Raw genomic sequence first — 13,631 nt, 5'->3', positions numbered from 1 at the left:
CCCCACCATGTTTCCATCCCTGTCATTGTTCCCCACATCTCCATCCATGCCTGTGTCCACCCACATCCCCATGAATGGCTATGTCCCCCTCCATGTCCATGTGTCCCCCAGCTGGTTCAGGAAAAATAAAATACCTCTTTGGAGAAAAGTGGAAAAAACTGTTTATTACACAATAAAACCTAAACAATATTAAACAATAAAACCTCTTGCTGCTCTAAAAGAGAGACAAACTCACCAAGTCCCTCTGTGGGCTGTAGCTCAGCTCACTCAGTCCCTTATCAGTCCCTCTGGTGCTGGAAATGCCGCGGCCCAGGCCTGGCCTGGTGGGGCACAGGTGTGAGCTGCCCGTGCTCTTCTGGTGTTCAGGCCAGAGCAGGTTTAAACAGGTCCAAAGAAAAGGGAAAAACAACCCACAGTAGGGAACTACTTTACCTCAGTTAGCTAAAACTAACTAAAAGCAAAGGAGAGCTCTGTCCCGCTGTCTGTCCATGGCAGACAACACAGTGCAGGAGCAGGAATGTGGAGGAGTGAGTGCAGTTTCTGAAAACAAATACCGCATTTCTTCTCTCCCTCTTCACTCTCAGGACAAGTCTTAAAGGTACAAAACTTATTATTCAGCATAAAGAGAACAGACTGGGGATACAAACATCATATAGTCCACCCTGAACATACCTTCAACACCATTCAGTACTCCCTGATGTCACCAGAAGATAGGATTGAATGCAAAAGATTTTATGGGGTTGAAAGTCAACAAATCTGCCCTCCCCCCCAAGGAATTCCCATTGTAGGTCTGTGTCCCAATGGATGCTCCTGCTGCTGGGTTTATCTAGCTGCCCACAGGGAACCAGGAAGATGCGGAGCCTCCAAGCCAGGTGTCTTCCCAACACGGATCACCAGGACCATGGATCACCAGGGCTCTGCCCAACAACGCTCACTGAGGATCATCCAATGTAGATCGTCTCATGGGGGACAGAGCTGGAGCAGCGCACAAAGCTCTTCCCTCACGTGGGGCACTCACAGGACTTCCCTTAGTGGCGCCTCCGTTGGTGTTCTGTCAAGTGAGAGCTCTGTGAGAAGCTCTTCCCACACTCAGGACACTCGCAGGGCCTCTCTCCAGTGTGGATGCGCCAGTGGATGGTGAGTTTGGCGTTTTCCTTAAAGCCCTTCCCGCAGTCGGGGCAGCGGAAGGGCCTCTCCTCTGTGTGAATCCGCTCATGTTTGAGGAGATTGGAGCTCCTGTGAAACCTCTTCCCACACTCAGGACACTCGTAGGGCCTCTCCCCAGAGTGGGTGCGCTGGTGTTTTCTCAGGTCAGAGTTCCACCCATAGCTCTTCCCACATTCCAAGCAGGTGTAGGGCCGTTCCCCCGTGTGGATGACCTGGTGCCGAATCAGGGCTGAGCTTCCTCTGAAGCTTATCCCACACTCCCCACACTCAAAGGGCTTTTCCCCAGTGTGGATCTTCTGGTGTTCCGTCAGGTGGCCCTTCTGCCTGAAGCTCATCCCACACTCCCCACACTCATAGGGCTTTTCCCCAGTGTGGATCACCTGGTGTCGTATCAGTTGGCCCCTCTGCCTGAAGCTCTTCCCACATTCCCCACACTCAAAGGGCTTTTCCCCAGTGTGGATCACCTGGTGTTGCATCATGATGGAGTTGTGGCTGAAACTCCTCCCACATTCCTCACACTCAAAGGGCCTCTCCCCAGTGTGGATCACCTGGTGCTGCCTCAGGCTGGAGCTCCAGCTGAAACATTTCCCACATTCCAAGCACCTGTGTGGCTTCTCCCTGCCATGAGGCTTCTCCACCAGCTCCAAGCTCTGGCTGGATCCCAGGATGCATTCCTGGCTCATGGGGGCTCTTTCCTCCCCAGAACTCCCTGGGCAGGGTTTGCAGCCCCTCTTCATGAGGTACATTCGGGGCTTTTCCTCCTCCTCCATCAGGCCACACCCTGAGAATTAAAAATCCTGGTTTGCAGAAAAAAATCAAGAGGAGAGCAGCTTGGACTGGGAAAACCTCCATGCCCAAGTTCATCTGGGAAAGTCATTGGGCATCTTGTGTCTGAAAGAACCTCCAAAATACCATGATTCAGCACAAAAATCCTCTAAACATCAAGATGCAGATCAAAAACTTCCCCAACGTCAATATTCAGCAAAAACCTCCTTCAAAATACAGAGATTCAGCCCTCACAAAAAACAAAAGCACCAACATTTGCCCAGTAAAGCTCAGAAACCCCAAGATTCAGCCTCTGTGAAAATCATGGATTCCCCCTCCCCTGGTCACCTGCTGCATACGGACAAAGCTCCTGGGGCTGGGGGGGAGGCTGCAGATACAGGGAAGAGTAGAACCGTGTGGTGCCGCCTCTTTCTGCTCCTCCTCCTCCTCCTCTGTTCCTGCTCTTCCTCACACTCTTCTTCCTCCTGCTATTCCTCCTTCTCCTGCACAATCCCACCTTTTCCTCCCACGTCCAGGGTTTCACCATTTTGTTCCTCAACCCTGCTTCTCCTTCCCTTCTCCTCCTGCCCCAGGCCCAGCACCCGCTGCCGGCTCCCTCTTGCCCCCAAACCCACAGCATCCCACGGCAGGGGCAGGGATGGAGCTGGGGCAGGTCGGGCGGGGGCAGCGCTGGGCTCCCGGCCGCTCCCGCCCGCACTCGGTCCCCACTGCAGCCGCTCCCGCCAGGACAGCGCGGGGGGGCCCGGCCTTGGCGCTGCCCCACTCCCACCTCCCCAAATTCCGCTCGAGGGGGGCGCTGGGGCCGAGGGGGGCGCTGAGCGCAGGTGGGGAACGCTGAGAGCTGCGGGTCTGCCTGGCAACTGCTGAGTCATCAGAGCCGCGTGCTCTGATTGGCTGAGCGCTGCCTGAGGGCTGGGGCTGCAGCAAGGCGGGGACACCCTGCTCCAGGGGGGATGTCCCACAAACGCGGGATCCCCATGAAAGGAAGAAGAGGAAAGTGTCTTTACAATCAGATGCTGTGAATCTGCTGAGAGATAGAGCCAGGAACTTGTACGTAAGGAAGCGACAGGAGAAGCCATCAGTTTAAGAAAATGTTGTTGACTGATGACACAGACTGCTGCTCAGCCAAGGTCCTGCCACATTCATGAACTTCGAGAAGAAGAACAACAAAGACTTCACGGAGTCATGAATATCGGTTGCTACACAAAAGTAGGGAGCATATCAAGGGGATATGTAAGTGGATTGGGAAGTCTCTTCCTCTCAAGTACACCACCCAATGAGGAAAGGAAGAGGGAGATGCAGCTGGGAAAATTAGGATGAACAGGAAGCTGTGTCCTCCACCAACTGGAGAGACCCTGTAGGAAATGTCCCATGGCCTCTCCCTTTCTTTAGGAATGAAATTACTTTTACAGGACTCCTCTGTCTGCTTTGTGGACAGAATCCTCTGGTGATGTCAATTTTTCCACACACCTTGGGACTCGTCCGGAATTCCTTCCACCGTCTGGGGCAGCGGGCAGTGAGTGCAGCTGAAGGTGCCTCACCCAGTTTGGGTGATCGGCCCCCTTGGGGGCGGCAGCACCGGGGACTGATTGGGTACCTGAGAGTGACCAGGAGACAGACGAGTGACACATCGGGGGGGCTGTGAAGAGTCAGCAGGGAGAGAGCACTGAAAATCTCATCAGTGAGTGCACTGGGATCTTTGGGGAGTGAGCATGGCAGGGCACCCATGGAGACAGAAAAGGGAAAGCCAGGAAGGGGTCCTGTGCCAAAGGGATGATGATCCCAAAATATCTCTGAAGGGTCCCTTGGGAGAAGGTTGAGGTAGATTGCACACTCCCTCAGAGGCAATTAAGGACTTGGACACCCAGGGGGGCAATAAGAGAAGTGGAGAAGGGATTTGGACAACAGGGGATGGATGGCGTTGGTGTGCTGGGAAGAGACTGGGTGAAGGGGAGTGTGCAGGAATACGGTTAAGGCAGGAAGCAGCAGGAGGAATCTATGTGGTGAGAAAAAGAAAAGGGGAGGAAGAGAAAAATACTCAGAATTTGGATGTTTTTCAGCAGAGTCTTATCCTCAACATTTGCCGGCTGATCATTTGTATCCCCGGTTTCCCGGAGAGGAAAACAAGGAGGTCAGGGTTTCAGGGGGTTTCTCTGTGGGGGGCAGCGGCAGCACCGGGCGCAGAGGTGCGGGACCGGGAGCACGGGCTGGGGGCCTGGGGGGAGCTGCGGGGCCGGGCCGGGGCTGTGGGGCAGCCGGGGCTCAGCGCCGGGCGCTGCCTGACCCCACCAGCCCCGGGCAGGGCCGGCAGTGGCCCCCGGCCCCCAGGAGGCTGCGGGACGCCCCGGCCGCTGCCCGGCCCCGTGGAGCTGCCGGCCCTGCCCGCCGGGGGGCGCCTTTGGACACTGCGGCAGGACAGGGAGCGGCTCTGGGATACGGGCTGGGGAGGGCACCCTGAGCACAGGGACGAGGAGCAAGGAACACCTGGGAAATGTGCATTATAAGGGAAGGATCGAGATTTTCTTTTCTTTTCTTTTGTTGGGATCACCACAGAAACGAATGATTTTGCAGAAAGCTCAGCAGCTCTCAGAGGATGAGCACCCACAGGCACTGAGGGGGGCTGCAGGAGGGGCAGAAGAAGGCCCTGCAGCACTTGGGCACAAAGGCCCAGCAGGTGAATGCAAGAAGGGAGCAGCAAAAGGCCAAGCTGAAGGCAAAGGCCAGGGCAGAGCTCCTACAGCCCCTGAGGGATCAACCCCAGGGCCCAAGGGGGCCCCAGCACCCAGGGCACGGGCTCGGCCACAAGCACCCGGCAGAGGCATTGCCCTCCTCGGCAGGGGACAGCCCACCCAAACAGCCCCTGGCAAGGAATCAGGGCTCCAGCTGCAGGGCACAAGGACACTGCAAGCACAGACAGCAGCACCCTCAGGACCAGCAAGTCCACCCCTTGATGGACATGGATTGGCAGGGCTGTCACAGCTCCCATCACACCAGGGACCCTCCACACTGGAGCCCTTGAGAACATTCAGGGTGGGTTGGCATTGAGAGGAGGCCTCTCCTGATGGACACAGGGGCCTCTCAATCCACTCTGAATCTTAGACCTAATGGGCAAAATAGGAAAGGCATGGTTTAATTATTAAGGGAATAAGTGGGAAAGATGAGCAGGTATGATTTCATCAACCACTACTAGGAGATGTAGGGGATACGCTTGAAATAAATTAATTTCTTTTTCTTCCTACTGTGATTGCAATTTACTGGGAAGGAATTTGGTGGCTGGATTTTTATATTGTAAAAGTTGATACAGAGGCTTATGATGTTGTACTTATGTGTCAAATGTCTGGCAAGGCCTATGCGGAAGTGAACCCAGAAATGTGGACAGTCCAGGGAAAGAGGGAAAATTAGATATGGAGCCTCACCAAATTACTTTGAAGCAACAAGGACAAGAGGTTGCTTGTATTGATTTAAATCAATACCCTATTCCAAGAGAGGGAAGGAAGGGCTTACAGCTTATTACTGACTCTCTCTTAAAGGCAGGGCTTTGGAGCCAGGGATCTCTCCCTACAACACTCCAGTCAAGAAACTGGATGGATGGACACAAGGAGGAATCACAGAATTTTCAAGTGTTAAAAAGCAGATTAACTGAGGCTCCTGCCCTGGCCTTCCTAGATAGGGAGAAAGAATTTTAATTATAGGTGGATGTTAAACAGGGCCGTGCCGAAGAATTCTTGTGTTAAAATGTTTAACCCAGTGGCCAGAGTGGCCTCAATGTCTGCAGAATTGTGCAGACACAGCTCACATGGGAACTGAGGCCTGAAAACTGATGACAACAGGAGGATCTCCTAGAGTTCAAGTCTGGCATCAAGTTAAAGCTCTGACAACCAAAAGAGCCTCTAAATGGATGAGCAGGGCTCGGTTATTACAGTATGAAACTTGTTCAGTGGCACAGGAGGATTCAGAACTGAGGACAGGGCAAGGGTTTAACCCAGCTCCTGTTTGAACAGCCTGGAGAGGGGCTGGCAAGAAACCCAGGACTGCATTCAAGGGACAGAGCTCCAGACCCAGGCTGGGAGAGATTGATGAGACAATCCCTGGACTGAGGGAGAAAATGTGTTTGTGGATGGCTCTGAGAGGGCAGCAGAAGGGAAAAGAGCTACAAGACAGGCTGTTATTAAGGAAGGGGAATCAGTCAAAGCGCAGGTCACCGCCCCATGCTCAGCTCAACCCGCGGAGCTCTGGGTGCTTGTAAGAGCCTGGCACTGAAATGCCCTGGGCAGGAAGGCTTCAATATCTTCTGATGACACCATGGCACATAACAGAGGGGCAAAAGCAATTCTGACTGCTTCAATCTGACTGATGCAATCACTGCATCACTTATTAGGGTATTTCTGAAATAATTAATTCATAGAGAAGGGATTGTGGAAGCAATAGAGTCAGAAAGAAGAACTAATTTTACTCGAAAGATCCTTCAGGGGGTTATGGCAGCTTTAGGAATACAATGGGACCTCCATAACCCCTGGCATCCCCTGAGCTCAGGTCAGGAGAAATAAAGAAACACCTATGGAAGCTGGTGATAAAAACCAAGATGCCGTGGGTACAGCTTTTGCCATTGGCTATGGCAAGAAGAAGAACCAAACCCAGGGCAGATATTCAATTATCTCCCTTGGAATTGATGTCTGGAATTCCTTACCCTGGTAACTCTCCACCTAGTGCAGGGTGGAGATAAGGGACGTATGTTTCAAGCAGTCCGTGGCCAGAATCCTGTCTCTTGTGAAATCTCTCCCCCAGGAAGCTGGGCTGGCACAGAGCCTGCCCTGGGACTTTGCTGTTGCCAACACCCAGCCAGGACATCGGCTCCTGCCTAAGGAGTGCAAAGCAGCACCACTGGTGGCCAAGGGGCCCATGCCAAGTGTCCCTGAGGCCAGAAACAGCCGCCAGCACAGCTGAACACGGGGGGACCCCTCAGCCTGGCCTCAGGGGCTCTGAAGCCCCGGAGATTTGCACTTCCCGCCTGCAGCAGGACCATGGGAGCCCCCACTGAGCCTGCCCTGAAGGCAACGCAGCAGCAGCCAGGGCTCCACAGCAGGCCAAGCCCCTGGGCCTGCCCACAGATCCTCTGCTCAAACCCTCGGAAATCCTGGCCACCCTCCTCTGGCACCTCCAGCCACTGCGGCCAAGCCTTGCTGCCACTGCTGCAGCTTCAGCGCTGGCTGGGCCTGCACTGCCACAGCTGCTGGGGAGCACCACGGCACAATTCCACTCTGGGGCTCACTCACACCCACACTCTGGGCTGACTGCGACTGCATTGCTGCAAAATGTACCCATTTTGGTTCTTTTAAATCTTCTTTCTCTCAGGCTCGTTTGTCTCTGCCTTGGGGAAAGGAATTTTAAAGGTTTTATTTAAAGGATGTTACACCACTCAACAGAGATGAGTTCAACATCTCCACAGACTGGGAATAGCCCAAAAGACACCCACAGAGATAACGACCAGCAACAAAACATCAACGCCCAGCAGCAAACAGCAACCAACAGCTACCCCAGACACTGCCCCTGGCACAGCTGGAGACACCTGGTCTGGAAAAGGCTGAGAAGGAAATCCAGGAGTGTGGAGCTAATTAACTCCAAAGGGGAAGGAATCTGGATCTAATAGGAAACCAAATACTAAAAACTACACCACTTGGAAGCAATGAACATTAAACCAATGGATTTAGATTGGTTCTGACTGTAGAAAGTTTAGGAAAAAACTAATAAATCTCACGTGTCATGGAATGATCTTCTCTGCACACTCGGGCTATGTGTGGATGGAATGATGTGTGCTGCATATCTTTGCCAAAACCAAGTAATGCCTTGACTCTCTAACACTAAAGATATTGTTGGAGGGTTTTTGCTTCCCCCGCAGTTTCAGTGACAAGAATACAACATGAGAATCGTTTTTCAAAATAATCCTACTTTATATGGTTAGGTAGGTTTGGGACAGAAGTGTGAGAATCAAGTTTTGCTATGGGTTTTTCAACGTTCACCTAGAACTGCTTTAAAGGGGACCGTTTAACTCAGAAACAGTTAATAGTTTGTTTAAATATTGTTTAAAAAACAAACAAAAAACCCTCCCCCCACCTAAAACCATAACAAAACAAAAAACCAACCAAACAAATAAATAAAAAACAAACAAAACCCACCAAAAACAACAACAACTAAAAAGCAGATTCTGGGGGGGGTGGGGTGGGCTGCATGGCTGCTCTGGAAGAGAAGCTTCATTCCAGGTAGCCCGGAGAGGAGCTTTAGAAATGCAAATTAACCCTGCTGGGGCAAAGCCTGGACAATGTACCTGGGTCTTCCTACCCGGGACAGGAATTGGGCTGATTCCCTCTGCCCGCTTGCACAGATGGAATTTGCACAGCTAAAGGCAGAGCCCATGGTGAGCATATCTGACTCTGCAACAGAAATTGGTACAGCTGCAAAAGGAAACAGCAAATGGAGAATGTTGTGGATGCAGCTCATTCAGCAGGTGAGCGAGGGGATGCAGGTGGCAGCCAGGCCTCCTGATCCAGGAATGCCTAGAGAAGGACAGGGAATGAGGGGCACTCAGAATAATTCCAAAACCAAAGAAGACTCAGTAAGAAAAAACCAGAGTCAATGAGTCAATCTGCGTGGAGATAGGGCCAGGGACTTGTAGAGAAGGAAGTAATGGGAAAAACCATCAGTTTCAGAAAATAGAACAAACTGACTCGGACTGCTGCTCAAAATTCCTCTAAATTCATGAACTTTGAGAAAAAGAACAAAGACTTAACAGAGCCAGGAATATCGGCTGTTCTACAAAAGTGGGGGTGCACATTAACGAGGACATGCAGTTGGCGGATCGGGAAGTCTGAACCGTCCAAATACCTCAGCCAGTGGGCAAAGGGAGAGAGAGAATCGGCCAGGAAAATGAAGATAAAAAGGAGGCTGCGAACTACAATGGCAGAGAGCGCATGGGAAATGCGCCACGGCCTCTCCCTCTGCTCAGCAATAAAGTCACTTGTACAGGACTCCTCTGTCTCCTCGGGGCACAGAAACCTCCGGCCACGTCAATTTCCCCGCACAGCCCCGGGCACGGGGCAGCCGCCTCTGTCCCAGCCACAGCAACCGGGCCGAGCCAGCGCTGCTCCGGCAGCGGCTCCTGCCGAGGCAGCGGCCGCAAGGAGACCGCGGGCAGCCGCTCCCGCAGCGCCCTCACGCCAGCGGCAACACGCGCCGGACACGGCACAACGAACCCGCCTGAGCCCCCTGCCGCCCCCGAGGCCCGCAGCGAGCCCCGAGCCCCCGCACAACCCAGCGCGCCTCCCACCTGCGCTGCGGCCGCCTCCCAGCTCCGCCGCCGCCGCCACCTCACCGCGCTCCGGCCGCTGCCGCCGCTCCCGGGCCCGCACCGACGCTCCGCCAATGGCGCCGCTGCCGAGCCACGGCCGCCCTCAGGCCGCCACCGGGGCCCTGCCCCGCCCCGCTCCCACCAATCAGCGCGCCAGAACCACGACTGACGGCACCGTCGCCCAATCGCAGCCGGGGGCGGGCTCTGCACACGGCACAGCCTCGCCCCGCGCTCTCAAGGCCCCCCGGGCTGCGTGAGGGCAGAGCGGGAGATGAGGAACAGCCCTGGAACGGGCCCGGGCCCGAGGGGGATTGAGCTGAAAACACAAACAAACTTCTCCGCACCTCCCGCCATGGCTTTCCCGAAGCACTGCGGCTTCTGTGGCTCCGGTCAGCGAGAAGTCCCGGAGCCTCACTACTGCTACCCCTAATTAGGAGCATCAAGGAATCGCTTTGATTTCCCCCAAAAAGGGAAAACTGCCCCAACCCTGTGGATGAGTGGGCGAGGGGAGAGATTTCTGACAGAGAACTCCAAAAACTCAGAGCAGGATAATGAGAAGTAAGTGAAGAGCCTTAAATCCAGCCTTCCCCCACGCCTCCCTCCTTCCAGCTGCACCTCCTACCCCGGCAGTGCCGGAGACAGGGAATGGGGCCGTGCTCACTTCATGCCCCGGGGCTTCTCCCTCTGCTCAGGGACAGGAGTCGTTCCCCTGCTGCACCCTGGGCTCTCTCCCACCGGAGACTTCTCCAGGAACTTCTCCAAGCTGAGTCCATCCCACGGGGCACAGCCCCCCTCCAAGTGCTGCAGCGTGGGTCACTGTGCCCCGGGGTCAGTCCTGCCAGGACAGGCTGCTCCAGCGGGGCCCCTCTGGCCACGGGGTCACAGCCTCCTCTCAGGCATCCCCGTGCTCCAGCGTGGCTGCTCTGGGGGCTGCAGGGGGATCTCTGCATCCCCATGGATCTGCAGGGGGATCTCTGCTACCCCATGGATCTCTGCATCTGGCACCGCCATTTTTGGAGGCACCAGGAATAGGCTGAGCTCTGCCTGAAGCTCTTCTCACATTCCTCACACCCTTCCCGGCACAGGGAAGCTTTTACCTCCTCACAGCTCCCCAGGCTGGGTTGGTAGCCCCTCCTCGTGTGGGATCTCTGGGGCTTTTCCTCCCCATTGGATTCCTGCGCGGTGGAGCCGTTCCAAATGGCCTCTTCCACGAGGTTCTGTGGCAGGGATTTGTTCTCCCTGGTCTCTGTCCGCAGCTCAGTGTGTGAGGGAGGAAGGACAAGGTGAGGAAGAGACAGGGAGAAGGGAAAAGGAAAAGGCAGGAACAAGGGAGGAAGGAGATGGGAAAGGAACATAGATGGATGTAGGACAGAATGAGGAGAAGAAGGAGGGTGGACAAGGAGAAGATGGGATTTGCCTCCATGCCAGAGGGAAGGGGAAGGAGATCCCCCCAGTCCATCCCTGGCAGGATGGCGTTGGCAGTGAGGCTGTCCTGCAGCGATGCTGGGCTGGGAGATGGAGCAGCAGGGAGGGGAAAGGGGCAGTGATTCCTCCTGCCCTGCCTGGCTGTCCCAGTCTGGAGCGTCCTGGCGCTGCCGAGGCCCTTGGAGCGTCCGGCACTCAGGAGCCCGGAGCTCACGGCTGCTTTATAAAGCTGACAAAGTCGGCAGGATGGGTCTGGGTATGATCTCAGCAAACTGGGTTTATTGGTACAGGAACAGGGGACAGGTAAGGTTCATCTACAACCGGCAACTGTTCATGCACTTTGACAATGACGTGGTTCAGTACAAGGACCGGGAGAGATCCCTCAGCAAATCCCGCACGGGCACAACAGACCTGGCCAGGACACAGGGAGGGAATTTATTACCAACCAAATCACAGCAGCACAAGGAGAAGGGAAAGAAATCTCTCCAACACCTTCCCCCCACCCAACACGGATCACCCAGAATAGGGGTCACCAGGGCTCTGCCCAACGGGGATCACTGGGGATCATCCAGCACGGATCCTCCCATCGGGGATGGAGCTGCAGCAGCGCACGAAGCCCTTCCCACACTCGGGACACTCGCAGGGCCTCTCCCTGGTGTGGAAGTGCTGGTGAGTGATCATCTCTGAATCCCACTTGAAGCTCTTCTGACATTCCAAGCACTCCTAGGGCCATTCCCCAGTGTGGGTCTTGTGGTGCTTGCTGAGGTCGGAGGTCCCACTGAAGCTCTTCCCACATTCCCCACACTCCCAGGGCCTCTCCCCAGGGTGGATGTTCAGGTGTTCCATCAGGGTGGACCTGTAGCTGAAACCCTTCCCACATTCCAAGCATTTGTGGGGCTTCTCCCTGCCATGAGGCTTCTCCACCAGCTCTGAGCTCTGGCTGGATCTCCGGCTGCCTTCCTGGCTCAGGGGGGCTCTTTCCTCCCTGCAGCTCCCTGGGCTGGGTTTGCAGCCCCTCCTCGTGCGGAATCTCTGGGGCTTTTCCTCCTCCTCCGTCCAGCCACAGCTTGGGAATGACAGGTTTGGGGAAACCAAGGTGGGAGCGCCTTGGAGTAGAGGCTCCTCCTGGCCAGGTCCATCTCTAGAAGTCAGCAGGAGTCTTCTGTCCATGAAAATCCCCACAATGTCAAGATTCAGCCCCAAAAAACTCTCCCAGCAGTTCCCTATTGCTGATCTCTCCACTTTTGGGGTTCCAGAGGTTTCCTTTCCTTAGGATCATGGGGGTCCAATGGTTCCAGGGGTTCTCCATTCTCCAGCGTCCTGCTCAGGGATGATTCAGGGGCTTTTGGGGGTCCATGGGGGCTCTTCTCCCCTGATATTCTACTTTGAGATCCCAGGGATCCCAGGGGTCCCTCCTCTCCAGGCTCCCCCCCTTTCCAGTCTGCCGGGGTCCCCCAGCTCTGGGATTGCCCCTCTCTGCTCTCCCCACTCTGGGGGTCCCAGGGGTTCCCCTCCTCTGCTCTCCCAGGGGTCCCCAGGACCAATGTCCTCCCCTGCCCATACTGGGCAATGGCCAAGTGGGCCCCCAAAGATCCCCCAAGGGGCTCAGCTTTGGGCTCCTGCAAGATCCAAACCTACACACACAGAGAAAACAAAACCTCCCAGAGACACCAGATGATATTTGGGGTCAATTCCACAATCTGCGAGCTCCAAACACACCCCAATAAAAAACCCTCTCGGGGACCCCCCGATAGATTTGGGACGAGCTCCCCCTCCCCGCTCACCTGCAGGACGAGGTGGGGGCGATGGTCCCGTGGCTGCGGCCACAGGGGGCACTGGAACCTCCTGTTCCTGCTGTTCCTGCTCCTGCTCCTCCTCTTCCTGCTCCCCCTTTTCCTCTCTCCCTCCTCCTCCTCCTCCTTCCTAATCCCACCTCCTCCCCAGTTCCTGCCTTCTGTGTATTTAGAGTGGAGGACCTTGCTTGTTTTTAGAACTAGAACAAAGATCCCAGATGGAACAAGGCTTGCTGCTTTTAGTCAGGAGTATCAGTGACTAAAGGTCACGTTTCCTTTGCTTTTGCTGTCCTTGTTCTCCTCAGTGTTCAGGCTGGGCTATGGGGTGTCCTTGTTTGCTGCATTTTCCGAGTTCCTCTTGCATCCTTTAGGCCATGGGCTGTGCCCTGGGAGGGTTCTTTGTGCTCCTTTGTGACACAGGAGTACCTTCCAGGCAGTTTCTGCGTGAGCTGCTGCTGGGATGTCACAGGAACAGCGCCACGTCGCCGTGGTGTTCCCGTTGCTGTGGGACACGGAGGCCTCAGTGCCCAGAGTGGCTCTGGGCTCGCTGCCGGAGGATCCTCCTGCCCGAGGCATTCTCAGCAGCCAGCCCAGCCCTGTCCTTCTGTGCTTGCAGGGCTACAGGCTGCAGGCGTGTGCAGCGCAGCCAAAATGATCCAGCACGTGGCTGCTGCAGTTTGCACTCTGTACTCTGTGGCTTATTCGGGGTATTTTTTAACCCACTTGGCACGTAAGTCGAGGTTTTCCCTCGGTGCAGCATCTGTGGCTTTGGGCTTACTGTGTGCTTTCTGTTCTTCCTCTGGAGCTGAGTTGACTTTGGAACCAAATGGCCATGAAGACACCATTGCTTTGGGAGAGCTCCTGCCAGCAGCTGCAGCTGAAAAAGGCGGTGTCTGCAGCCAGCGGGGCGTGCACAGCATCTGCAATGAGCCCTGGGGGGTTCTGTTCCCTCAAGCAGGGAGTCTGTGCCAGCAGAGCCTGGAACTGCCTCCCTTTGCTGCTCCAGCCAAGAACTGACCCAGCCCAGTGTTTTGTGCTTGTTCTCTTGCTTGCTGTGGGAAGGGACTGTGGCTCCTGGAGGGATGCAGTGAAAGCAAAATGCTCTCTCGGGGTTGCCT

The 13,631-nt window shown here is 55.2% G+C and overlaps 1 protein-coding gene across 1 annotated transcript in view; it reads right to left on the bottom strand.

Annotated features, from left to right (window-relative positions):
* The window catches only part of LOC136570619 (zinc finger protein 850-like), a 67,703-nt gene extending 65,251 nt beyond the window's left edge, over window positions 1-2,452 (bottom strand). Inside the window, exon 1 of the mRNA XM_066571069.1 lies at window positions 1,042-2,452. Coding sequence (XP_066427166.1) covers window positions 1,042-1,937 — 896 coding nt within the window. The 5' untranslated portion in view covers window positions 1,938-2,452. The remainder of the gene's footprint in view (window positions 1-1,041) is intronic.
* Between the last annotated feature and the right edge of the window lie 11,179 nt (window positions 2,453-13,631).

This window comes from Molothrus aeneus, unplaced genomic scaffold (genome assembly GCF_037042795.1).
Source record: "Molothrus aeneus isolate 106 unplaced genomic scaffold, BPBGC_Maene_1.0 scaffold_35, whole genome shotgun sequence".
Lineage (NCBI taxonomy): Eukaryota > Metazoa > Chordata > Aves > Passeriformes > Icteridae > Molothrus > Molothrus aeneus.
Note: the sequence above shows the minus strand (reverse complement) of the source record. Positions and strands in the feature narration are given on the sequence as shown.